At 39.9% G+C, this 25625-nt stretch overlaps 3 protein-coding genes across 14 annotated transcripts in view; 2 read left to right on the top strand and 1 right to left on the bottom strand.

Annotated features, from left to right (window-relative positions):
* Positions 1-302: 302 nt before the first annotated feature.
* Positions 303-7149, top strand: prkcsh (PRKCSH beta subunit of glucosidase II). Its single transcript, XM_084925598.1, has 18 exons — positions 303-435; positions 668-787; positions 912-1028; positions 1119-1214; positions 1322-1379; positions 2446-2563; positions 3016-3145; positions 3345-3429; positions 3688-3766; positions 3860-3943; positions 4051-4215; positions 4297-4387; positions 4703-4772; positions 4964-5053; positions 5164-5238; positions 5324-5423; positions 5534-5693; positions 6915-7149. Exons 2-17 carry the CDS (start codon positions 700-702, stop codon positions 5678-5680), a joined length of 1593 nt encoding a protein of 530 aa, XP_084781724.1. The 5' UTR covers positions 303-435; positions 668-699; the 3' UTR covers positions 5681-5693; positions 6915-7149.
* A 285-nt stretch (positions 7150-7434) lies between these two features.
* elavl3 (ELAV like neuron-specific RNA binding protein 3) lies at positions 7435-24845 on the bottom strand. 12 transcript variants are annotated; one of them, XM_084925599.1, is made up of 8 exons: positions 24309-24845; positions 17551-17770; positions 17355-17458; positions 15175-15328; positions 14823-15051; positions 14286-14339; positions 13781-13819; positions 7435-13002 (listed from the first exon to the last, which is right to left on the bottom strand). In XM_084925599.1, exons 1-8 carry the CDS (start codon positions 24315-24317, stop codon positions 12654-12656), a joined length of 1158 nt encoding a protein of 385 aa, XP_084781725.1. In that variant the 5' UTR covers positions 24318-24845; the 3' UTR covers positions 7435-12653. The 12 variants fall into 12 exon arrangements, with proteins under 12 accessions (XP_084781725.1, XP_084781728.1, XP_084781727.1 ...); XM_084925602.1 differs by having other exon boundaries at positions 7435-12981; positions 24309-24844; XM_084925601.1 differs by having other exon boundaries at positions 17551-17767; positions 24309-24841.
* The window catches only part of dock6 (dedicator of cytokinesis 6), a 41368-nt gene continuing 38412 nt past the window's right edge, over positions 22670-25625 (top strand). Inside the window, exon 1 of the mRNA XM_084925592.1 lies at positions 22670-22769. The gene's annotated coding sequence lies outside the window, so the exon portion shown is untranslated. The remainder of the gene's footprint in view (positions 22770-25625) is intronic.

Raw genomic sequence — 25625 nt, 5'->3', positions numbered from 1 at the left:
GGTACTGTGGTTTTAAAGAGAGGCTATTGCGTAGGGACATTTTTGATATAGATTTATAAATGTGTTATGAAAGTTTAAAATCAATGCATATATGCTTAAATGTTATTTACCCCATAGTTAAATATTGGTAAAAGTGCAAACAGTGATGACTACCTCTCTGACACGAGATGGCTGCGTCCCCAGAGTCCTCTATGCTTCAGACAAGCGCAAAGGGTCTTCCCGCTCTCCGCCAATCACAGGAGCCACACAAGAGCGTCGTCCAATCAGAGTGAAACATGACAGAGGGAGGGGAGGGGACGCGATCCGGCGCAAGAGCTTTGTCGATACGGAACTAGGCGGTGTATTGAGTGGCAGAGATTAGCTATTAGCTCTTTTGAAAACAAGATAAAATATAAAGTCCTGTTTGGGCTTCAGCGCATTAGTTGAATTGCAAAGGTAATATGACGGTATGATATTGAAATACACTCGAAGGATGTTTTTATATTAGCATTTTAATTTTGTAATATGTTAATGCGGTAGCTAAAGGTGCTAGTTAGCATTGATTTGTTAGCTCGGGATATAAAACTGATACAGTTAGCTCAGGCACCTTGTAGTTTATAAAGTTATGGCTCCTGGTGTGCTTGCTATTGAAGCTGTGTTTAACCTGTATATTTTTTATGACCGATAGGTCGTGGTGTCGTTGCACGGTGGACTGTCATTATGTCCTGTCAGTTCCTGCTCCTGCTGTTGCTGAGTGTAGGAGTCTCCGCGGTGGAGGTCCAACGTCCTCGCGGTGTCCCTTTGTCAAGTAAGCATTTATATCTTTAAACAAGACTAAAACGCATCAATTAGTTCACCGAACCTCTGGTAGTCAGCTACTTGTAATGCGGAGCTTTTATGGCACTAATAAAATAAACTTGAAACCTCGACAGAACGGCAGTTTTATGAAGAGGGCAAACCCTTTACGTGCCTAGATGGCTCCCGGACCATTCCGTTTGACAGAGTAAATGATGACTACTGTGACTGCCAGGATGGATCTGATGAGCCAGGTGTGTATATCCTGGAGTCTGATTACTCTTTTCATAGAACGTTTGAATTAGGCAGTTGCTGCTAAATGCACCTGTGCTGTTTATTTTCAGGCACTGCTGCTTGTCCCAACGGCAGCTTTCATTGCACCAATGCAGGTTTCCGTCCAACCTTCATCCCCTCTTCTCGCATCAATGATGGGATCTGCGGTAAAAAAAAAAAAAAAAAAATTTAAATCATGCTGACCATTTTCATTTCTGTTCTTTTGTGTGGCTATGATTTCGTTTACACCTTGAATTTTTTTTTTTTTTTGCAGACTGCTGTGACACAACTGATGAGTACAACAGTGGTGCTACGTGTCAGAACACATGCAGGTGGGATTTATACAACTTTCTTAACTATTTTTGCTTTCACTTATACTTAGTGTTGGGAAGGTTACTTTTAAAATGTATTCCACTACAGATTACAGAACACATGCCCCAAAATGTATTTTGTAACGTATTCCGTTACGTTACTCAATGAGAGTAACGTATTCTGAATACTTTGGATTACTTAATACATTATCATGCTTTTTACAACTTTTTACATGAATGTACTGTTGCTGTGTGATTTATTACTATTACTGAAGGTCCGCGGCTCCGAACCATAGTAAAGGGACCTCTGGCTAATACGTCGGGTTCCGTGTCGGGCTCGTAGCCAAAAAATAGCTTTACTTTGTTGTCTGGGTCAAGTTTGAGACAGAGAGAGGCGTTGAAAGGCTGCTCCAACAGAACTTATTGTTTCGGAGGAAAACACGAACACAGTGTACAGTCGAGTCTTAATAGCTTACTTACGACTGGGCTCGTCAGGCACTCTTCTTGGCTGCAGTGGTTATTATATTTGCATGCTTCCAGCTCCCGTTTCTGCTCGATGACAGCTCGTACTTTTCCACTCTCCTTTTTCTCCCTCCTCGCGCTCACAGGCACATAACGGGTATGGCAGTCCATTCTCCCTGCAGCACGGACTACACTGCCCATGATGCTACATTCTTTAGGGCTATGCCTGTAGCATTCTGCCTATTAGCTTAGCACAACAACAACAACACCCAGGAAACACAGTCGCAGAGAGAGAGCGTCACCCTGTAACCATGGCAACCGTAACGCTGCCGCCTGGAACAACAAAACATAGCTGTCAAACCAAACCCAAACAGTCCTGACCCGCGACAATATGAAACAGGAAATGTAATCCATTTATTTCAACAAAGTAACTGTATTCTGAATACCACCTTTTTAAACGGTAACTGTAACGGAATACAGTTACTCATATTTTGTATTTTAAATACGTAACGGCGGTACATGTATTCCGTTACTCCCCAACACTGCTTATACTTGCATATACATATTCAGTGTTTTTGGTAGATGTTTTTTATTCAGAATGTTTTATATGATGTTTAACTTGCAGGGAGCTTGGGCGAAAAGAGAGAGAGAGCTTGCAGAAGATGGCTGAAATTGCAAAAGAAGGCTTTCTGCTAAAACAACAACTCATCCACGAAGCCAAAAGGGGTCTAGAGGATAAAAAGGTGTGAATGACAAAACAACCTGTGGTCTTTTTGCAGTATGCCTCTGAAACATGAATCCTTAGAGTCATAATCATTTTGATGTAGAAATGCCGGTGCTTAACAAAAGACACTTGAAAATGTTTACACCAGTTACCTCTTACAAACTCACATTTACATCCAGAAACCAAATATTAGACAAATTGTGCAAAAAAAAAACAAAACCAAAATAATTTAAAGTATCAAAATATGTTTTTTTTGTTTTGTTTGTTTTTTAAGTTTTAACTAAGTTACTAGTGCCACACGTGCAATAGACTAGCGTTCTATGTGACCTGTTTTTGGGCTGCATTCAGTACTTATATTTTTCTGGATTTCAATGTTAGGGTGTCGCTTGCTTTCTATAGTGATTTATTTATATTTTCCACAGCTATTGTGTATAGGTTAAATTGTTATATTTTATAATTTTCTCTCAATAGGCCAAACTTGGAGATGTTCAGGGGAGTAAGAAGGATATGGAAGCAAAGGTGGAGGCTCTAAGAACAGTAAAGGAGTCTGCAGAACAGCCTGAGAGAGAAGCTAAAGAGCGCCATCTGAAGGCCTGGGAAGGTAAACTAAGATTTAAAAGTATATCGCCATCTACTGTTTGTAATGAGCATGACATTACAGGTTCTCTAGTGTCATTTAAGCTAAATATTAAATATTGTTTGAGCCTGATTGTGTTGCAAGTATGGCTCATTCGCAACACATAGCAAGGTCGTTAATTAAATTTTCATATATAATTTTTTTTCTTTTTCTTTTTCCCCAGATCAAAAAGCTCTCATTCAAAAAGAAAAAGATAGCGCTAGAATGGCTGAGGTGTTTCTTGAACTCGATGATGATGCAGATGGTTTGTGAGTACTGGCACCCTCCAGAATTGTTGGAACACGTAACAAACTGAAAAATATATCTAGTTAAACAGCTGGTGACATGCCATAGAGACCACTTTGGTAACAATAGCTACACCATGAGTTGATTGTAACTCTTTGAAACAAAGGGTTGACATGCTATTTAATATATACACTTTGGCTGATCATTATTCTGAAGTAATTTAGCATTTGTTGTAGCATTTGTCTTTATCCAAGTAATTTATATGTTTTTGTACGCCACAGTGTGTCAGTGCCTGAGCTTTTGTCTCATTCTGAGCTCGACCCAGATGCAGACGGTTCCTTCACAGAAGCAGAGGCGCAGGTAAAACGGATTCTGTTTGTCTTCTGGTAAAGTTTACTGGGTTTTAGAAACTGTGACACATCAAAATGTGAACCTTTCCTTTGTTTTGCATAGGGACTGTTGGGAGGAGTGGATAAAGTAGACACAGTAGCATTTGAATCTATCTGGAGTAATGTCAAAGAAAAATACATGTCAGAGGTAAGATGCTATACTTCTTTTTTTTTCTTTTTTTTTTTTTTTTTTTTTTTTTTTTTTAATAAACAGTAAATTTCATGAGAAATTTATGTAAATATTGTTGGCATCAGTCCAATGCAGACACCCCAGCACCAGAGGAAACTTCACGGGAGGAAATAAACGAGCCCGTCTCTGACAACGAATCTGATCAGTACCCTGACGATGATATACCAGAGGATGAAGATGATGATGATGAAGAGGATGAAGATGATGACCGCGATGAGCATGACTATAAGGTCAGCTCACTGAATTTTTCATCAAACTTCTGCTGGATGAGTCAGAGTTATTTTTGGAGTTAACTTATGTTTGATTTGCAGATCCCTCCTACAGCGAGGACTGAAGAAAAGAAGGATGATGATGAAGGAGCTATGCCTCCCTATGACCAAGAAACGCAGAACCTCATTGATGGTAAGAATGTGTTTAAAACTGAGTGACTCATCCTGTCCTGAGCAATAAGTATTTGACTCATCACAGATGTAGAAGCATGTCAGTTTGCATTTTAATGTTCTAATTTGAAATGAATTATTCATTATGTTTTGCAATAAATTGTACAGAAAAAGAATTAAATTCCCCAGCTGTGTATCTTTTATATGACACGAAGTTCATTACATATGAAAGCATCAAGAGGAAGTCATGATTTGCTCAGACCTTTTGTATGTTTGTGTGTGTTTATTGTGAGTTTGTTGTACATGTATATTTCAAGTCTATGCATCTGATTCCCAGCTGCTCAGAAAGCCAGGGATGAGTTTGATGAGGCTGAGAGAGCTCTCCGGGAAGTAGATGATCAGATCAGGTAAGTGCTCAGCCTGAATGTGAAGAAGCCTCTTTGCCAGTAATGCAATCAGCTTTTGTTAACATAATGAGAGTTTAAATTTCAACAGCTGCATTGATTTGTATTTTTTTTTTTTTACACAATCAGCGAGTTATTGTAATTGAAACCTGTAAACAAATACTGTTTAATTTTGGATTGGGTATTTGTTTCAGGAACCTTGAGAAGGAAATCTCTTTTGACTTTGGACCCAGTTCTGAATTTGCCTACCTCTATAGCCAGTGTTATGAGTTGACTACAAGCGAGTATGTATTGTAAAAAACAAAACAAAACATATTTTTTTAATGCTTTATATAATATTTATTATATATATATTATATATTTCTGAAGGTCTAAGTTTGTCTGTTTCTTTCAGGTACATCTATAGACTGTGTCCATTTAACAGGGTAACCCAGAAATCCAAGTTTGGTGGATCAGAAACTAACTTAGGGTAAGACAATATCTGTTCTTTCTATTTCGCATGGCTTTGCTTGAGTCTTTGCTCATCCGTGTTTGCCACCATTTTCTTTGTGTAGATCCTGGGGGAAATGGGCTGGTCCTGAGGACAGCATCTATTCTGTAATGAAGTATGAACATGGAACAGGTTGCTGGCAAGGCCCCAGCAGATCCACCACAGTGAGTGACACCCAGCCAGGCATCATTTAATCTTTTCTGTCTTAATTTGACTTTAAATAATTGCTGTTATTTTACAGAGAAACAATATAATTTGTTGTTTTCCCTTTTAGGTTAAGTTAACATGTGGGAAGGAAACTGTTGTGATGTCTACCTCAGAGCCTAGTCGCTGTGAGTACCTGATGGAGTTTACAAGCCCTGCAGTCTGTCAGGAGCCCCCAAGCCTGGAAATATCGAGTCATGAGCACCAAGAACTCTAGATCTTTTTGATTAGTAAGTAACTCCCAACTTCTGAGTATTTGTAGCAAACCAGTATCATCCTCCTTTCACGTCTTCCTGTCCATCCCTTTTACATATCAAATGTTTCTTATGGCCAGCATTGTTTAAAGCTGGCATATTTGCTTAACCAAATGAAAATGTTGTACAGTGTGAAGGTTTAGCATTTCAGAATTTTTGAAAGAATTAGGTAAAGCTTCATTTTAGAAGAAGAGCAGACCAGCAGCAAGATCCAGGTAAAGGCAAGTTCATAATAATTCATCGTAGTGATTAAGAGGGTTAGAATTAATGAAGGCAAGAACTTAATGATGTCCTGTAAGGGTAAGATGAATGCAAACGGTACTACAGTATTCCACATCAGCACTCTTACAATAGTGCATACATCCATTACTGCACACAGTTGGAACTTTAGAGCTTCCAGCTGTTTGAATGATGTCACAGGTATAAACATTGCTACCAGCTCAGATTCTAATCTGATTGTAAAATTAGTTCTTATTTTTAGAAAGTAATTTAGGGTTTGTTGTTGAATCACAGCAATATAGTGATATCAAATTATAAGTTTGCCCGCAAGCCGCCCACAGATGTCGTAAATGGTAAACAGATATCCGATACAGTTTTTCTTGAAATACAAAGTGATGTAATGCTGCAAATTATGAAGCGTGGTTATCTTAAATTAAATTGATTTCTTATAGCCATTTGTCTTAGATTTTGTGGGCGATGCACAGTTGATAGTTACGTACCTGATGTTAAAGTGCTTTAAAATAGTATGGTAATAGGGATTCTTATTAGAGATGCACCAATACTCATGTTTTTTAAAATAAAAATTTGGACAGTAGCTGATACTGAAGGTTTTTTTTCTTTCTTTTTTTTAAGTAGTTTTGGTTTGTATTTATAGATAAATGTTACTGACTGGCTAGTGGCTATAAATTAGGTGAGTATCTGCCAACGCTGGTGTTTTCCAGTTACATCGGTGCATCTCTAATTGATCTGGTACAGCAAAATAAAACTTGAATGTGTCATCCTCTAACATTAACATGGCATCCATCTCGAATGTAAGCAATAATTAGGAGGCATCCGTGCTGCAGATGCTTAGTCCTCAGGAATGAAACCATTAGGGATCAGTGACTAAATTGTTCTTCCTTTTTTTTAAATAACAACAAAGACATGACTTAGGCAAACAAGCCATTGAAATAAACATGTATGTGCTCCATCTTGCAGGTTGTTCTCAAGGGACCACAGTCACTACAGCAGCATGAAGTTGCCATGCTGTGAGCAGCATCACCTTGGTGTTGGTTAACAATTAAGAATAAATTCCAATGATTAGTTTCTCTTTCACTTCTGTAGCATCATCTAAATTTCCAACTTCCAGTGTTACCTGTTTATTTGAGCCTGTTTCTATCCACTGTAGTGTCATTCCATTATTTTGAAATAAACTTCTTATCGTGCTGTTAAATTTTGTGTACCAGTGCTTTTTTTGTCAGAAATAAGCTTTCAAATCTAAATAACTTTTCTTATGATCACAAAACATATGGATATATTACATATATCCAATCCTATTGATTATTAAATATTTAACTGAAGAGCTGGTGGAAATGTGTCAGTTAAAAAAATAATTCAGTGTGCGTTATTGTTGCAATTATCGAAACACTCAAGCCAACAAACCAGCCTTACTGAATATGCATGCGATTGTAAAATGACATTTTAATAGTGTTTTGACAATCAGTAAAAATCGAGCCGCTTGTATTTGTAGCTTTTATTTTATTTTTTTTTCTGGCATGTAAAGTACAAATAATTAAACAATTCCATGAAAAAGTCTTCAAGCGTCTTCAGCTGAAATCCCAGTAATAAATATCCTAGTCTAAACTGAAAGGTTTTTTTTTTTCTTTGTTAAATTTTGACATTGTTCATTTGGTCATGTTTGGAAGTATGAGATTTTGTATATTTTTTTTCCGTAGACCATTGGTGTCAACGGAACTGTTTTGATCATTTTCACCTTTGATTTGTTCTACCATTCCAGGAAAAATGTAAGAAAAACATCACTAAGTTACTGCGTCCCCTCTTCTAAATAAATAGACACAAAATACAGTTGGTTGAGAAACAGAAGGACCACTCACCCCTTCAGTACCTAAAGACTCCCAAGGAAACCTTCCTGTAGCTTTTCTGAGCTCTGCACTATTTTGTTGGAGCTCCTGGTTAGGTTTCCAATTGTGTAATGAGGCTCAAGAAGCACAAATTGATATTGAAATCGATACAGGTGATCTCAGTATACAATGCAGCTATGTAAACTGAACCTCTAATATCCCATTTTGTAAATCAAACCATCAGCATGAACAAGAAAGCTTTTTGTGAGCATATCAAATCAAATCCCTCCCTTCCTGGCTAGTTGAAGGACCCTCAGATGGGCCAAAGCCTGGCTACAGGGGCTGCGCCGTGTCTCAGGGGTTCACCGAGTGGTTGAAAAAACAAGACTGTGATAAGATTAAATAATTAAAAGATTTTCATTTAACAAGACAAACAGAACACAGGCAGTAAAGGCATAACATCTAGCACAAAGCATGTATGTTTATACACTTCAATTAGTTAAATATAGCAGTGCATTCTTTGACTATGGAGAACGTTTCCAAATCGTACTTCTAAAGCTGTTTTTCTATTTGTCCCCCTTTTAAGAAACGAAATGGTGTAACCACAATTTTGGCAAACTTAAAATCTTTTAAACTTGCAAATATAATGAAATAAACCATAAATATACACAAAACATACTTTATACGAGGCAATAATAATAATCATAATAAATAGTTTTTAAGTTAACAATAAGTTAAAACTACAAGCTTAAAGTCGCCCAAATAATACAAGTTTGTTGGCGCTATTTTGAATTTTTTCTGTTTAAATTATTTTATGTTGCAACAAAAGCTACCACAGACTTTACAAACACAATTGAACACAGATTGATTGAAAGAAAAAAATCTAACTAAGTCTAAAATCTGCATACACTGTAAACTGCAACTAATTAAATAATGGAAGAAAAATAACAAACTTTACCCAATCAATGCAACCAAACATAATCTTTGACCCATGTGTGTTCTCTATGGAAACATCAACAACACAAATACACTAATTTAACATGTGAGTCTTGATATGTAAATGAAATCAATAAATTACAGGAAAAATGATATTTGAAATTGACATGGGCTAAAACTGATGATATATTAGACAGTATTCCTTTCAAGGTCATTGAGAATTGCTCTATTAAGACAGCCAAATGATGCAGTTTGAGCTAGCATGGTCAGAGCACAAATTAGGGGCTGAGGAAGTGATTATGGCAATTTTGAGATCAGAGCTCTCATTGCTTGTTTGATTTCTTAACGAGTCTGTTCGTTTTTGCTCCTTTCACGATTCCGCAAACCATTTCAGTGTGACATTTAATTTCTTTTTTAAAAAATATATATCATTTGTTCTCAGTCAATATAAAAACAAAGCACATTGCACTTACTGTTCCATAGGAAAGTTTTTTTGTCTTTTTAAATGATTATTGTTGTTGCTCAAGCAGTGTAGTACTGTTTCCTGCCATTGTCCTTGGCTCTTTGCTGTACATCAGATGTAGGTGTTCGTATAGACTGTGTATGAAAGGTCGTTTTGGACTGTGGGTTTGGTTTCTTGGGTTGACTGTTCTACATCGGACATGGCTGGGTAAACAACTCCAGCTGCAGCTCAACGTGGCCTGTTATCTCGGTTGTTCCTAACGTCTATCACTGGTCTCACCAAGTGCTCAGTCCTACTGTGCTATCTCTTTCAAATTGCATGACCAAAAATAGCTAGATTAGTCCCTTTATGTGGTCAGCTCTGGACATGCCACGAACAATCATTCAGAGTATTTCAGGGGATGAAACAGCATGAGTCAGATTGAAAGATGCCTGTGTAAGTATTTGAAGTGGTGCAACGGTTTTGAAGGATAAATTAGTCACAAGACAAAGCGGATGATTTAAATGTCAGGGGAAATATTATAGGAGGATGCGTTTGTCTTTCGTCGAGAGACTGATTCATCGCATTTATTTTTGATATGCCTCTTATCATTCGGTGTCTGCATGAAAGATGTGCAAATGGAATTGCTTGCATCTGTCACTTTTGGTTTAGTGATTTAAAGATTTATAAATGTAAACTGATATGCGCAACTTAAATGTTCAAAAAGTAATGATAACTGAAATTGTAGAGGGTCCTTATTCAATAAATAACATCGATTTGTACAGCAATTACTTAGGGAATATTATAGTTGGTCTTAATTGAACCTTCTTGTACTGACTTGCAAAGCAGTTCTTTGGCAAAACTCAAATCTATCTAATCGTAAAGACTCATGCTCAATCTCAGTTGTGAATCTGCGTCACTGTTTCAATCTGCATTTTACTTTTTTATTTAATTTTGCAAGCAGCTTATAGAATTTTCCAGCTGGGCGATGAGCTGGGCTCATTGGAGCTTTATCTGGGATTCTCAAGTCAAAGAACTTCGTTTCACTGCACCATCATTGAAGCAACACTGTACACAACTTCAGGACAAGAGATGTGCGTGTATGTGTGTCTAAGCAGTCAAAAGTATAGATATGTCTGTCTGGCTATACCCCCAACTGTTTACCTGTAACTTTATTTTTTTCTCCATTAAATTTGTTCTTGTTAGGTTCGGTTTCAATCGTCTTGATATGGTTAGACAGTTAAGTTTGTATGAGATACATTGTTCCTTCGCCCCCTCCCCAAATCCCCACCCATACACCGCATGCTTGTTCCCCCTTGCTCTGCAAAGATCAGAGGGTTTAAAATAAAGCCATGCGATGTCCCAATTTTTCCAAGCTTAAGAATCTGTAAAAATTCAGCACAAGGTCTTGTTCCTTTGTATGTATAAAAATAGATTTATCTCTAATGTAATCCTTTCAAAGAGATCGTCCTCTTTGGCTAACACAGCGTCATTTAGAAAAGCAAAAAGCAAAAATGTCTTGAATATAGTTGACCTTATTTAATCTATTAACGTGTGCAGTTGTCTTGATATTGAAAGACATTAGCTCTCCCCCATGGTAAATCATCAGTCTGGGCTCTAACAGACATTTCAACTAGACAGGTTGGCCTTAGTGTTTCATCAAGGGTGCCATAAATAATCTTCATGCAGTTGGGTTGGGGATATTTTAGAAATGCTATTTTAGTGGTTGTGCCAAACAGATCTGAAGCAAATAAATAAATACTTTTCTGTTGTAAACAGAAGTATAATTATGACACTTTCTTTTCTGCAAGGTTGATTTTGTGCAGTCATCTCTTGATAGGGCAGGAGTTCAAAGTTTCTGCGAAGCTTTTGTGAGAATCAAAGGGTTTTAAAGTAAAACTGAGGAGCGTTTAGCAAAGTTGGAGGAGCTGTTAATATTTCTCCTCACTGGATCAGTGATAATCTTTACATTGCTGGATATCATCACTCGCAGACATGACTCTAAGTCAACTTTAAGTGCTCAGTCTTTAGGAACTGCAGTTTACTTAATCTGCTCTATTCATATTTTTACCCATATATTCTACTGAAATGTAAAACTTTGACCTCATTTGTTCAGGGAGCTTCTATCTATGCGCTCAAGAATAATACCGGTGCTCTTGAGTTTTTGCTCATCTGTGTTGTTTCACAGCAGACCTGCTTTGGCCGTTGTTGAGTTCACAATGTTTCAGTAGTAACCCTTTTTTTTTTTTCAAAAGCATTTAAAATCGAAACAAATTGTCTTTGTCTTCTCTTGACCTTTTGACAAAGGATCTCATGACGGATGATGGCTGACAGAGCAAAATACAATCATCTGAAAATGATGCAAAAAGCAAAACAACACCGGTATTTCCCTTCGACGTGGCTGTGTTATGGTGAAACACTTTTCATCTCGCACTCTTCTCTCTCATGGCCACCGGAGACTTACTAATGAACACTGTCACCATGGGAGCCCTGCCACTCTGCTCTAAGTTCACAGACAGTCTGCTTGTATTAGATCCATCTTAAGGACCGATTAGAAAAAATACAGCTTTACTGGACTAAATATGTGTAATCTTCTAGTTACTGAACTGTGTTTCTGTGATACATAAGTGTACTATTGTGTTGTTTGTTGTGAGACTGTGAGGGAAAGTGATTCTGATGGCCTTCGAACTACTCTTTTCTGTGACCAGTATTCATTAGTTAACCTAAATCATATTGGGTCTGAGCTGAACAAGCCCAGATAGGGTAGAGAAACTGCCTTTACGCTAGGCACCACCTAATGCAGGTCAGGAAACAGTAGTCAAAGTTTCTAGAAAATGCTTACATACTCGGCTATTATAACCACCTTAAATATTGAATATATAGTTATATTTTAATAGACGTATATAAGAGAACACTGTTTTTTAATTTCATTTTCTTTGATCTAAAAAAACTTGCTGATTCAAAATGCCCAAGTGTAAAAAAAGTGACTACATTCTCTCCAGCGAGATAACGGGAGAGATGGTGGGGTAAGAGTTTGGGTAAATTGCACATATTTCGTTCGCTTAAATTGTTTGATCGTTTTGTTCATCAGTTGTCGCTATTTGCCTGAATTCAATCAAAGCACTCAGTACACATTCTCCGTCACATTCGTTAGACTGTCTCCTAAATAGATAGCTCTTGCCCCTACCCAACAAACCAGCTACGTACCCCTTCTAATTCAATCCAGGCAAATACAGGGAAGGACTAGCATGTTGTGTAAAGAGAAAAGAAAAACTCCACTAGTGTGTGTTTACTTGAAACTCTGACTTGTGTATGCTTGCATATGGATATGTTTGTGTCGTGTGTGTGCATGTGTGCATGTATCTGCGTGTCTGTGTCTGTGATTCCGTTTTTATGAATTTATGTGAGAGAGACTCAGTCCAGGCCCATGTAGAGTGATGGCACAGGGAGCTGCTCTCCCTGCAGGTCGAAGGAGCTGGCGGCAACAGCCTCTCTCTCTCAGGCCTTGTGCTGCTTACTGGTCTTGAAGGAAACCTGCAGCACGCGGTCACCCAGGCGATAGCCGTTAAGGCTAGCAATAGCCATGGCAGCTTCATCGTAGTTGGTCATGGTGACAAAGCCAAAGCCCTTACATTTGTTGGTGGTGAAGTCACGGATGACCTTGACATTGGTGACTGCACCGAAAGGCCCGAAGAGCTGCCACAGGACACTTTCGTCCGCCTCAGGGGACAGGTTGTACACAAAGATGCACCAGCCGGCTCCAGTTGGACCGGTAAGGTTGACGCCGGCCAAACTGGTCATGCTGTCAATGGTGATGGGTGAGAATCTGGGGAAGAGAGTGGGAGAACTACCATGGGTGTCATTCTGAAGTTCCACACAGCATTCAGTGCTCTATACTGTCTCTTATGAGCGTGTATCTTTGAGAAATGTTAACGCTTGTAGTCAGGCATGGAGTCAGGGGACCCCATCTCCTTCCCCTCTCCTGCACAGTTTTGTAGGTAAATATGTGTGGGCACCACAGTGGCTCCAAACTACCTGCTTTCATACAAAATGACACTGTGAGCCCTGAGACAAGACACCCACACAATCTGCATATTTTCTCATTTTCTCTGCTGACCAAAGCCTCTGTAAGAATTAAACACATGAATCACGATGTTCAACGGAAATCACAGTATTGAACAAAACACAGAAACCTAGAGAGGGATGAAAAGCAAATTGGAATCAAATCATACAAAAACTGGAGCAAACAGAGGAGACGCAAACGGAATCTGGTATGTCCATGCTGGTGAAAAAAAGGGGACATTAAAGCAACTGAAACTGACAATGTTAGTTCATAAATAAATACATAGAAATTATTTCTATTAATCAAAACAAAAGAACAAAAGGTTAAACAAAGCCATGCCAGAATACCCTGCTGTCGGAATGCTGCATCATTGCCTAATGCAATTACAGATAGTCTTTTGTTGGCTCAGCTGCTTCTGTAGCATGGTTAAATGGGTTGTGGGCATTAAGAATTATGGCTAGTATCTGATTTTGAGATGAAGTCAGCAGGTGGTATTCCGGGCACTTTGTTTGAGGTTTTATTTTGGCATGGATGCTTTTGAAAGTACACCTTTGGCATTTACCTCTTGACTCCGTAGCTGGCGTTTAGTAAATTGTCGAGTCTGCAACGCAAGAGGGAGAATGAAGGGGATGCAGAAGTTAGTTATGAGATCTACAAGGAAGGGGGGGCTTTCATGTTAACATGTTGCTCCTTCACCAGCTGGCCTCCAGAGGGCATCCTTCACTGCAGCGTAGTCCCAAACCATCCAACCACAAACTGATGATGTGTCAAATTGGCCTGCTGGTTTTTATTTAAGCTCCAGAGTAATATGTTATTTTACATCTACTTATTCAAATTAAGTATTCATACTGAGCAAGTGAGCATTCCAAATCTGGGGGTGTCTACAGTTTGTGAAGTCCCTTAAAAATATTTCATGCTGGAAGCCTTGGAAAACTTTTTATTCATAATTATCCACATAGATGTGGATAACATCTATCATTATGATGCCTAAATGCCTATTAAGTATAGGCGACATTCATTTAACTTTGCTTTTTTTTGTTGTATTTGGGAAAAATCTGGTTTCTTACATTGGTTTTGAGCTGTTATTTGGATCGGGTCCCTTTCCCAGTGAAGGGATCACACTGCAGTGTAAAAGAAAGTCAGAGAAAGAAATTGAGAAGGAGGGACACCATATTGCCATTTCCTTCTTTACTAGAACGTAAAAAAAATAGCTTAATATGTATTATAGTGACAGACAATCTGTTATTTATTCTTTAATCATTCTCTGTATTGTTAAACTAGATCACATTTACTAATTTGTGAATGTGCCACTTCAAAAATATTCAGATGCATTTACTCTTAGCCATTCTCTGATGTAGTTTAGAAAAACTTGCTGACTTGGCTACTGACACAGTAATGATATTCCATGTCTTACTAAAACAATACAATGCTGACACACTTGCAATATTACGAGTTGGATTTGCTATTATTGAGTTTGCTTAAGCTCAACGACAGAGCAAGATAACCTGTGACTTGGCCTTGAAATTATATTTATTTACAGACTATCTGTTGGTTAGTAAGGGACTCATACATCGGGTGGTATGAGGTTGGTAAAGGTTCAGTACCTGAAACGCTGAGTCTGGTGGTGGAGGGGTCCCGTGTAGCGACGAGCAGCAGTCTGGTACAGCTGAGTGAGTAAGGCCTGGCCTGTCTTCTGGCTGGGGTTGTTGGCAAACTTGACAGTGATGGGCTCGGCAGCACCCAAAGGCTTCTGTCCGTTCAGTCCTTTGATGGCCTCCTCTGCTTCATTTCTCTTGTCAAACCGGATGAAGCCCACTCCTCGTGATATGCCTGCTCCGAATAGCAAAGCAGGACAGTGTTACTACCTTGGCATCAGTGTTGCTTCCTGCAAGCGTGACTGGTCTGACACGGGCTGTATTGATATATAGTTTATCCCAAAAAACTGACTGACAGTACCTGTAACTTGGTCCACTAAGATCCGTGAGGTGATGATCCGACCATATTGGGAGAACAGCTGTTCCATGTCCTTCTGGCTCATTGTTTTAGGGAGTCCACTAACATAAAGGTTGGCATCGCGAATGGAAGCTGAACTAGGCCGGGCATACGATACCTATAACACACAATATAGCATAATCACTGTGTTTTGTTTGTTTGTTTGTTTTTTGTTTGGAACAATTTATAGCAGAAAAAAGAAGAACCGTCACTTCGACTGGAGGCACATGTTAGCTAAAACTAGACTGAGTTTCCAAAAAAATTGTTGCGATTTTGCCTTGTTTAACATTTACAGACCCAGTTGTCTGTTTGGTGTCTGTGGACTTAATCAGAGTCATAATGAGAGCATTGCAGACGTGCTATAATGGCTGTAACCGTTACCCACACCGAGTGTCAGCTTTGTTTTGTACTTAAAAAAAAAATCAGCCTTAGTTGATATATTTTCCTGAATTCACCAGTGACTTAATTAGTGCATGGTCATTTTCTAATACATCTGTGTTTATATCCCTTATGGTTTTCTGTTGGTCTACTTTCAGAACATTTTGAGTTAGTGGTGCAGAGCGGGATGTAATTGGCTATAAAAGCAATAGACACGTTCTCATTTTTGTGTTTATAGGAACACGTGAGCACTTCTGTGACAGATAGTCCAGTCCAGTGCATTGTTAAAAGTGGTGTGTTTGTGTGTGATGGAGAGACAGAGTGAGTGTTGTCTGAGATAGGCTGAGCTGCCCTCCCTGTCCTGCCTCCTTCCTTTGTCTCTATTCTCCGGGGAAGAACAGCTCTACAGGCAAACAGCAAACAATGTGATTGCATCACAAGAATTGCAAGATTCCCAATAACATATAAACATGGTTTTCACACACACCCGCGTGCTATTTGTCTGCATGTATACGGTGTAATGAATGCAAATGTATTTAGAAGTAGTTGCACTATTCTTTAGTTTGTTCTGACACAAAGAAAACAGTGATAACAAGTACTACACATATATTGTAGATATCTTTAGTGTGAATACAGGTGTTCTGATTTTATCCATCACTGCTAAGCACTAGTGTCTATTGTGCACACAGATGGACTGTATGAGCAGGAGGGTTGTGTGTTGGAGTGATTAGGGTGTTCTGGACGAGTCAGGGGGGAGTCACTGTGTTCGGGGAACAGAGGCTGCCCTATAATTAACCCTCTCGCTGTCGCTCCCACAGTACAGATGGTGCCTGAAGCCCATATGGCCTCTAATCCTGTCATTGGCATTCTGCTCTTTGAGCTACCCCCTACCCTTCTACTGCTGCCCCCACCCTAACACCTTCACCCCTTTCTATTGAAGCTTCCTTCAAAATCAGGAAGATGAAACCGGTCTATGGCCGCATGAATTATTTTTGAGATTTAAGAATAAATTACAAAGCAGTTAATTACAGACAGTCATCTATGTACAGATACATTAAATATGAATGATCTTATATGATTAACATTGCAGTGTAATAATTATCATGACAGTCTCATTACTCCTGCTCTAGAGTGAAAGTAAATTCACAAGGTTATGTGCACTTTTAATATAATATAAAATACGATTTGTCTGTCTGTTTATCCAAAAAGTAAGCATATACAGTCTGTGACTTCAAGCGAATTGTTTGATCAGCCATAAGCCATTTTGAAGGACAGCTGTTTTAGGATCACCTGCTCTGCTCTTTCAAAAATTCGATTTTTCAATCCTGCAGTTCATCTCAATCTTTGATCTTCTTTTATTGTGTTCGGGGGATGGAGAGAATCAGTTTTTATGCCCCATCATCTGATTTTGGGACAAAGGAGCCCCCCTAATTAGCCTAGATTGGAGGCAGATGGGCTAACCTGGACTGACCCTCATGCACCACAGTCAGGCTTCCTAATTACATTTCCATCACAATAACCTTTGCATGCTGTCCGCCCCTTGCTTTCTGACCTCCACTCTCTCCTCCTCTTTCAGCCTTTCTCTCACTTCCTTTGTTCTAGCCTTCTGCCCCCTCATCCCCATTTTCTTCCCCTCCCTCTGTCACGTCTGTCACTGCCTCTTTCAGCAACCCCCTTGACAAAATCTACACTTCCTCTCTCTGTCTAGCATGCTGTGAAGAATAAAAAAAAAAAACAGAGAGCAAAATTGGTTCAGTTCTGCTTACCTTGATTGTTTTAGTCTGCAATTTGAGACCATTGAGTGTGTTAATAGCCTTGTCTGCATCATTTGGGTCGACATAGTTTACAAAGCCATATCCCAAACTCTGTCCTGGAGACAAAGAGAGAGATATAGATGACGTTTGGGATTCTCCAAAACAACAAACAAAAATCATATTTTTTGGCATGTATAATGTGTTGCACCTGTTATCTTGTCTCTGACTAGCTTGCAGGACTCAATTTCTCCAATGCTACCAAACAAACTTTTGAATTCTTCCTGGGTCATGTTCTGAGGCAGATAGTTGACGATCAGGTTGGTTTTGCTGTCATCTGTGGAGCCGTTTGTGCTGATGACTGGGCCGTTAGGCAGACTGGTTCCGCTTGGACCGTTGGACACCTGGGTTTCCATGGTGCTGATTATCTGCTGAGGAAGAGGGTGGAGTTAGATTCATAATTCACAAAGAGACATGGTGGTGATCGGCGCTGATATAAATATAATATTTATCACACCATTTTGCAAATGCAAATATAACCGCGCACACAGACTGTCCACTTTGTCACTGTCAGCAGGAAAGGTCAGGAATCAGCAATGCTAAAATGGAGACGGATACCAGCTCTGATTTATTATCCCCCACCCACCCCCACTGCACCCCATATTTCCTCCTCTCTCGCTCTCTGCCTCTGGTCCTGCAGATGTCACAGTCCCTTTTCCCTTTCTCCTCCCCTCCCCCCACTCTTTTCCAGGGTCAAACACCATTACATCATTACACAGGGATGGATAATATTGATGGTAGAAGTGTGTGTGTGTGTGTGTGTGTGTGTGTGTGTGTGTGTGTGTGTGTGTGTGTGTGTGTAAGGTTGGCAAGAGACTGGGGGAGTTAGGGGTGGCAGAGGTCGAGATTATGGACAAAGGGAAGAAAGCGGCACTGTTAAATGGATTTGGTGCTACAATAAAAGGAGAATACCACGGTTTGGTTAAAAGATAAATCGGGATTACATGTTTGCTCTTCTGCCTTTGTGTTTCCTAGTGGTCAGCTGACAGTGGAGTAAGGGTATGGGTTAGTGTACAGTACTGTGCTCATGTCTGCTCTGTTGCTCTGGTGTGCACCATCTTGCTTAACGTCAGCCACGTGGGATTTCAAGGAACATCTGTTTGGTCGCAAACAAAACTTCCTGAATTATTTTCCACCCACTCACTCACAAGCAACACCTACTGCTTGGTGTTTAGAGAAACATATCTAGCATAAGCCTTCATAGGAAATGACCGTGAACTCTGTTCACATTAAACTACACTGAACTGATGGAGATCGCTCAACTGTATGAGATTACTGTGGTAGTCTTAAATACCATGCTTTAAAAATAACCACCTAAATGTGTAAGTCTATGATTCTCACATTTACTTATTTTTTTAACTTAAGGTCTAAAGTCATTTATTTGGATTTGATTCCCTTCACTTGTCAAAATAAATGAGCATTCGTGTTTTTGAATCATGACGCTAAACGATCACCTTTATAGCACGGCCCTGCTGTGCCTTTGCACTATATTTTTGAGTATAAAATTTCAGCTTTTATGCAGCTCAGTAACTCCATAAATTGTCTGAATAAATAACGCTTGCGTGGTGGTGGAGGCCAAAATGTAAATTTTGATGTCAGATTGCTGGTTTGAGCTGCTGCAGAACTGGGTGGGTGTTATGCAAGTCAAATGGGCTAAATGAATCTTCTCTTGGATGCTTACAGTGTACTCAAAAGCAACAAAGGAACTTAATTAATAAATCCTCAAAGTTATTTTGAAATTTGCATGCTTGATGGAGAGTTTATTATAGGTGTCCTTGAATCACTAAACAGTATAACAGGAACACATATTTCTCTTTAGCTCTTTGAAGCATGTACTTTTAATGGACAATTGATGTTATTTAAAAAAAATTTTTTTTTTTATTGGAAAAACCTGGATGGTTAGCAGACAGAATTGACTTGTAACCTCATGTCATCTCTTCTTAAACAAAAAACATATCATTGTTTCTGTGTTAGGACTCATTTTACTGAAAAGGACTCATTTCTTCCTTTGTGTGTTTAATGTATTTGTCATTTCATGTGCTCTCCCTCTTTTTCTAGTCCCCCTGAATAGGTCTGCTTTTTCCCTTGCTTCTGTGACCGTCTGTCTTGCTTTGAGCCTCACCTTGACTCACGTTGCCCAGGTAACAGCCCCTCAAAGACTGCATTGTTTCAAATGGCTGAAAAAGCTTTCTTACCGTAGGCTGAGTGTGTGTCTGTTCTCATTAAGAGCGCACAGGTTAGACATTTGTCCGCCTTTTATTCTGTGTATTGTATGGCTTTGTAGGAAATATAAGTCAGATTGACAATGACAAGGGGCGAAGCAGCACAGTGACAGAGTTAAAGCAGCCTAAAAATAAAATACTTCAAACACACATCTACGCACAAACAGCAGATGACATAAAATAGCAATCTGTCAAGCAAAGGTTTTGATGTCCAACTGTAATGCCAAGTGAATATCACTTGCATGCCCCTCTAAATGATAATGATGAGTTACACGTCTTGACAAAATAAGGTGGAGTCAAGCGGTTATGTTATTCATTGTAATAATAACCTAGTACATTGTTGTGTGATGTGATGCATCTGACTAACAGAAACACAAACAGCTGAATGTGTCCCAAATATGACAGAAGCATTTTGAGGGAGGGGGAAAAAAACAAAAAACATATTAAAGCAAATTTGACTCGCCAACGAAAATAACCCTCAGCATGGCAGAGCACACATTCCCAGTGAACAGTGTGAAGTTATATAATTCACAGAGCCACCGAGGAAAGGGCTGGGCTCAGAGATTGGCTGACACAAGCAGCAACTGAGATTAAGATTTTCATATAGAAACCGAGAGCAACAGCATGCTTGGAGGTTATTTGAAACAAATAGAATTTTTTTAGGCTGTCATATTTCATTTTATACACCACCAACAATAAGCAAATACTCTGGATTGCAGTAACCCAATTACTGTGTAATATAGAGAAATTACTGAGATGGATGCACAACAGCATGAATAATCGCGATATGCTGTAAGTATACACATACTCCAGCTAGTGGCTCCAGAGATTTTTAAGTATTGGTGACAAATACAAAGATCTCTCCAGGGCTAGTTAGATTTCCTAATTGTGTAAATCCTTTGCTGCCTTTCATTACCCATTTTTCTGAATCACTGTCTAAAAAGAATGAAAACAAGCCAAATAAAGACATTTTTTAAAATATTTTGCTGTGGTAGCTCTGTGTGTTCCCCCACCTCGACTGCTTTCGTCTATTTTGGGGTTCTGCGAGATCTCCCTTAATATTTAATGTACTGCATCAGCATCGCCTACACATGGTCCCAGACTTGCACGCAAACAAGAGTCCTGCCTCCACTGCCAAACACATGAACCCAGACTCGCACGCAAACGAGAGCCCTGCCTCCACTGCCAAGCACACATTCCACCTACACGGTACACTATTAAATTACAAAACACAGAAGCATTACAAGACTAAATGTAAACGCAGTCTGTGTTCTCTGTCTTCTGATGCATATAAACAGCTTCCCCAATTCATTTCTGCTCCAAATGCACTAAAGGACTCCGGGCTATAATGTACGGAAGAATAACACTTTCCCAGTTTAGCTCATAACATGGGATTTACCACATTAGAGGTTACAGTTTGGATGTAACATCTAGCGTTTTGACACAAAGGTCACGCAAGGGAATTATAAGCTCAGTGTAGAGGTAGATTCACTTGCCCTGCCTGTGTTATGTGTATCTTTAAATCAGTCAGAATGCACAGTAAATGTATTTAGATAGACACGGAATTAGAATCACAACAAAGATTTCTTCTTTTAAGACATAACCTGTCCCTATTTCACATTTTAATGCGTTATGTAAAGATTTTTTGTTTTTTGAATTTTTCTATTTTCTGGAAGGCATGAATCAAAAGTAAATGCAAGGCTAAAGTGTAAATGAGCCTTCTAAATAACACAGATTACAGGATTATCCCAAACAAAGGGCATTAGCCACACTCTCTGCAGCTTAAGGGATCATGGTGGCAGCTGTAACACAACAGGACGACAGGAGTCACAGCTCCTGTCAGCCATGCGCTCAGACTCCATCCTATTCTTTACTCCACAGACTACAAATGAAAGATTTCTAACAGATTTCAGCTCTCGGAGGAGCGCCTGTGCACCGCTTTGATAAAATCACAGCAGACAAAGGCGAAGGAGAGAAATCTTGCAAGTCCTCGTAGCATGCGGGTCGCTATCCAGCGTGCTGAAAAAGGGAGTGGCTTTCGGACGGTCTCATTTTGAGGCCGGCGATGGCCGTGAATCAACCGAAGACCACCGAATCGTCATTATTATTAACACTAATGGTTTTAATTCGAAGTACGAGCAAAAACAATAAAAATAAAAATAGGACAACAATCTCGATTTGTCTTTTTCTCTTATTTCTCCTTGTTTTAAAAAGCCAAGACTTGTGAGCTCTGCAGGCATTCATGAACCGGAGCGCCTATTTGCTGAATAAACGTATTGAAACGACCAAACAAAAGAGCCACCCGTTCCTCCTCTTCTCTCTTGCAGAGGCTATGGCAGCGCTATGAATATTAATGTAAACAGTGGCGCTTTGTGTGGTGGCCAGGGGGCTGCAGGACTCTCCGGGAACAATGATTGTTACAGTCACCAGCTCCGAGTTAAAAAAACGCCACGATAGGTCAAATATAAAATCCAAAGTATTTATTAGAGCTTTAAAATGGGTTACTTTTTCTCTTTTAGAACGGGGCTCTTTTAATTATTTGTTTAATAACTGCCTTTGACATAAAGCATTCTTGAATTCACTATATATTTATATATAATTAATTTACAATTATATATATATTTTTAAAAATGAACTGTCACATAAAATATAGAATTATTTAACTCTTTATGAAATTATCACTGTCGTTGTGTTAGGATTTTGCAAACAGGTAAATCTATAGACTCAGAGGAAGATATGTTTTCTAACTCGGCCTGCTGGGTTTATTTGTTGTTAACTATATAAAGTGGTGGGCAACAGGAGGCATTTAACCGCTTATTTGAATGGGATTTTACGTCTCGACCTAGGACCCAGCATAGTTGTAAATAAATGACATTAAGTCTACGCTTATAAACGTTTAAACGTTTTATTTCTGACACCAGGCTTAAAGATTCACGTTTAAATCTGTGCGACCTAAGATCAAACAGCTGGTTTTAATGTGATGTCCTCGACTGTCCTTGTCCTTGAATTGTGTAAGTGCCTTGGAAAGGTTATCTGACTCAACGCTTTTATTTGCTTGGCACTGCGGTACAGGCATGGGAGACTGCGGACCATGTGGAGGGGAGCCACTGTCGGTGTGACACTGTCTAGGCCTGCAAAAGGACAATAGGTAACGTACAGAGCGAAGAGAAACCACAAGTGCAATTGGAAACGAGACAAAAAGTGGACAACAAATCAGACCGATCCTGTGCACCTTCGTGTTGCACACTTTTTCCGAGCAATATTTCAAATTCCTTGAAATGATCTTACAGGTTATATTTTTTTCGAGGACTATCTGCCTCTCGTCCTGTTTCCTCTGAGTGTTAAATAATTTATTTTGGTTACTATTATTAGCCATAGACTGAGCAGCCTGAACAGTTTATTATGTTTAAATATGTCAAGCTCTAATTAATAATTACGCAATTCCCAAAAAACGAAATTAACGGTCATTTTTATTTTTCACTCTAATAAATACTTACTGCTCTCCTGCGCGCAATATTAAGCTTTTTATCTTTAGCCTTTACGCTTATTCTCTGTTTCTTGGTTATTCATTTGCTTCAATAATTTTATGCAAACGTGTCTGGTCTTAATTCGCCTGTTTGGATAAACTGCATTCAAGCAGAGCATTTGAAGAGGAAAAGCTGAATAGGTCGTTTGAGGCTTCAAGGCCCTTGTTGGGTGCTCAGGTCCAGCAGAGACACGCCCAATCCGACCGTCGGCACACAGCAAAGCTAATTTATCAGCGCTCGTCGGATGAGACGAGACGAGCGCACTGCGAGCAAGCATGGCCATCTTGTAGCCTACGTGAGCGCTGTGAAACTCGGAGAAATGCGCTTAAAATGGAGATGTCCGTGTGCGGCCTTTACTGTCGCGGCCTCTGAGATTTCCAGCCCATTTACTCGGTTACATCGCAACGAGAACCCAGAGGAATTTGGACTTTGTCTGATTCAATGCTAACCAATGGGTGCGTAATCTCTCTCCTCCCCCTCCCTCTCGTGGAGTGACTCGACCCTTTTTTCCCTCCCTTTGCCTCGCTGGATGGGCCCTCAGCCTCCGAGGCATCATGTTTTGTCTCAGAAAGCCGTCTCCAGCATCCTTGTTCTGCACCAGGCAGAGAAAGCCCGTCCTCCCCCCGCGCTGAACCGCCTCATGGCATTTCTCCCTCTCCATCACTCCGACCCTGCAGGATTCCTACATCTTGACTGCTTATTACGAAAGAACTATAACCAGAGCTGCGACATTTAGGCACTTGTAGTAGCTATGATGCTAAAACGTAAAACGTGTGCTACAGAAAATGGCAGGGGAAAAAAAGAAAAAGAGAATTCTTTCAACGCGGAGGATGACTGCAGGCTGGAGCGCAGCCGGCATGGCGCATCACTCAGTATGAGATTACTAACTGCCTGTATCGATTGTTAATCTTATCGTAATAATAAGGCGTCGCATATTGGACTTAAACTTTTGACACTAATCCCAACACTCCTGCATGTCTTGGCACAACCACAGATCTGGGTTTTAATCTCCACAAAAAAAAAGCATGAGTAAAAAAAAAACGATGTTACATGGATCTGTCTACGACTAGCTGCATCACATGTGTACACAAAGGGACTGAGATAGAATGTAAGCTACAGCATCTCCCTCACAAATATAAGAGAAATAGAGGCATACGTACAGTAACCATTCTTGACGTACAATGAAAGAAATCTAGGTCCTCCTTTGCACTGGTCTTGAATCTGAAGGCTGAGTCTCTTATATGCTCTTCGGCCTTTATGTTATTTGGCCCTTATGTTCTGTCAGGAGTGAAACTTAAAAGAAAAAAAAAGAAAAAAAGGAAAAAAATACAATCTTCGCCAAGGGATCTCAGCCCTCTGAGATTGTATGTGTCCTCTATAGGATGAAATGAGGAGAAAGGGCTTTTCTACTGGATGATGATGAGGGAGAGCGTTCTCTCCGAGTGGCGTGGGTGATGGTTCAGAAAAAAAGAGAAGCAGTGATCCTCAGCAGGGTGTGTCCAGGGGAGGGTGTTCTGGTTCTGCTGTTTTTTTGTGTGTAATTCCTTGCTCCTCTCGCAGTCTCCTTCTGTGCCTCTGCTGCAATGTTCTTCTTTTATGCGTCCTCCTGGCTGGCAGAGCGCGCTGCTGATTGGCTATTTGTGCAGGGAGGGTACTACATGGCAGCCATTGCAATGCGCTCGTCTCCCATTATCCCCTTCAGGAGAGATCACTGAGAGTCCTCCCCCTCTTCCATCCCTGCCCTTCCATCTCTCCACTCCCTCCTTCTCGCTGCCCTTCCTTTCTTCCTGCCCCCCTCTTCACACACACACACGCAGAGCAGTGTGAATAGGGCTCCACCTGCACTTTCAGAACAGATGGGTGCAGAAGAAGACAGTGGACTTGTCTCTCTCATTCCCCACACTTTGCACTCACTTCGGCCTCAGCACAGCCCCTTCCTTTCTCTCTTAGTCTTCATTTAGGCCTGCCTGACACCATAGCAAACAACTACGCTCCATAGGCCTTTGTCTTTCCAAATAAAAGCAATGTAGAGTGAAGATCAACAGACTTTCTCAGTCCACATTCATAGTTGTGAAGCAAAAAGGAAGACTAGAGAGCTATGCCACAATTTGGCGTGAATTGCAGATACACACAAAGCCTAAGATCCATACGATGGCTGATGATTTCTGGACATCTCATATGCAAGGCAGATGGTTAGCTATAGAGTCAGGTGCAGACGTGGGAATAACAAATTAGATAGCCCTCAAATTAATTCAGGTCTTTTCATTTAAAAATTGAGAAAGGTACAGTTGTAGTTCACATCAAGCTGTGCCAAATAGTCTTTTTTTTTCTTTGCTTTATGATCAGAAATGTGGCCGGTAGTGATTTTTGTCTTGCTTTACGATTCCAATATCCCCATCCTTAGTAGTTATCAGCCCTCTCTGCCCACCTCCTGCTGCTCACTCCAATGTCCCTTGCTGTGTGGTGAGTGCTCACTG

The sequence above is a fragment of the Perissodus microlepis genome, chromosome 4, assembly GCF_051167445.1.
Source record: "Perissodus microlepis isolate ML-2025 ecotype Zambia chromosome 4, ASM5116744v1, whole genome shotgun sequence".
NCBI classification, from domain to species: Eukaryota; Metazoa; Chordata; class Actinopteri; order Cichliformes; family Cichlidae; genus Perissodus; species Perissodus microlepis.
Note: the sequence above shows the minus strand (reverse complement) of the source record. Positions and strands in the feature narration are given on the sequence as shown.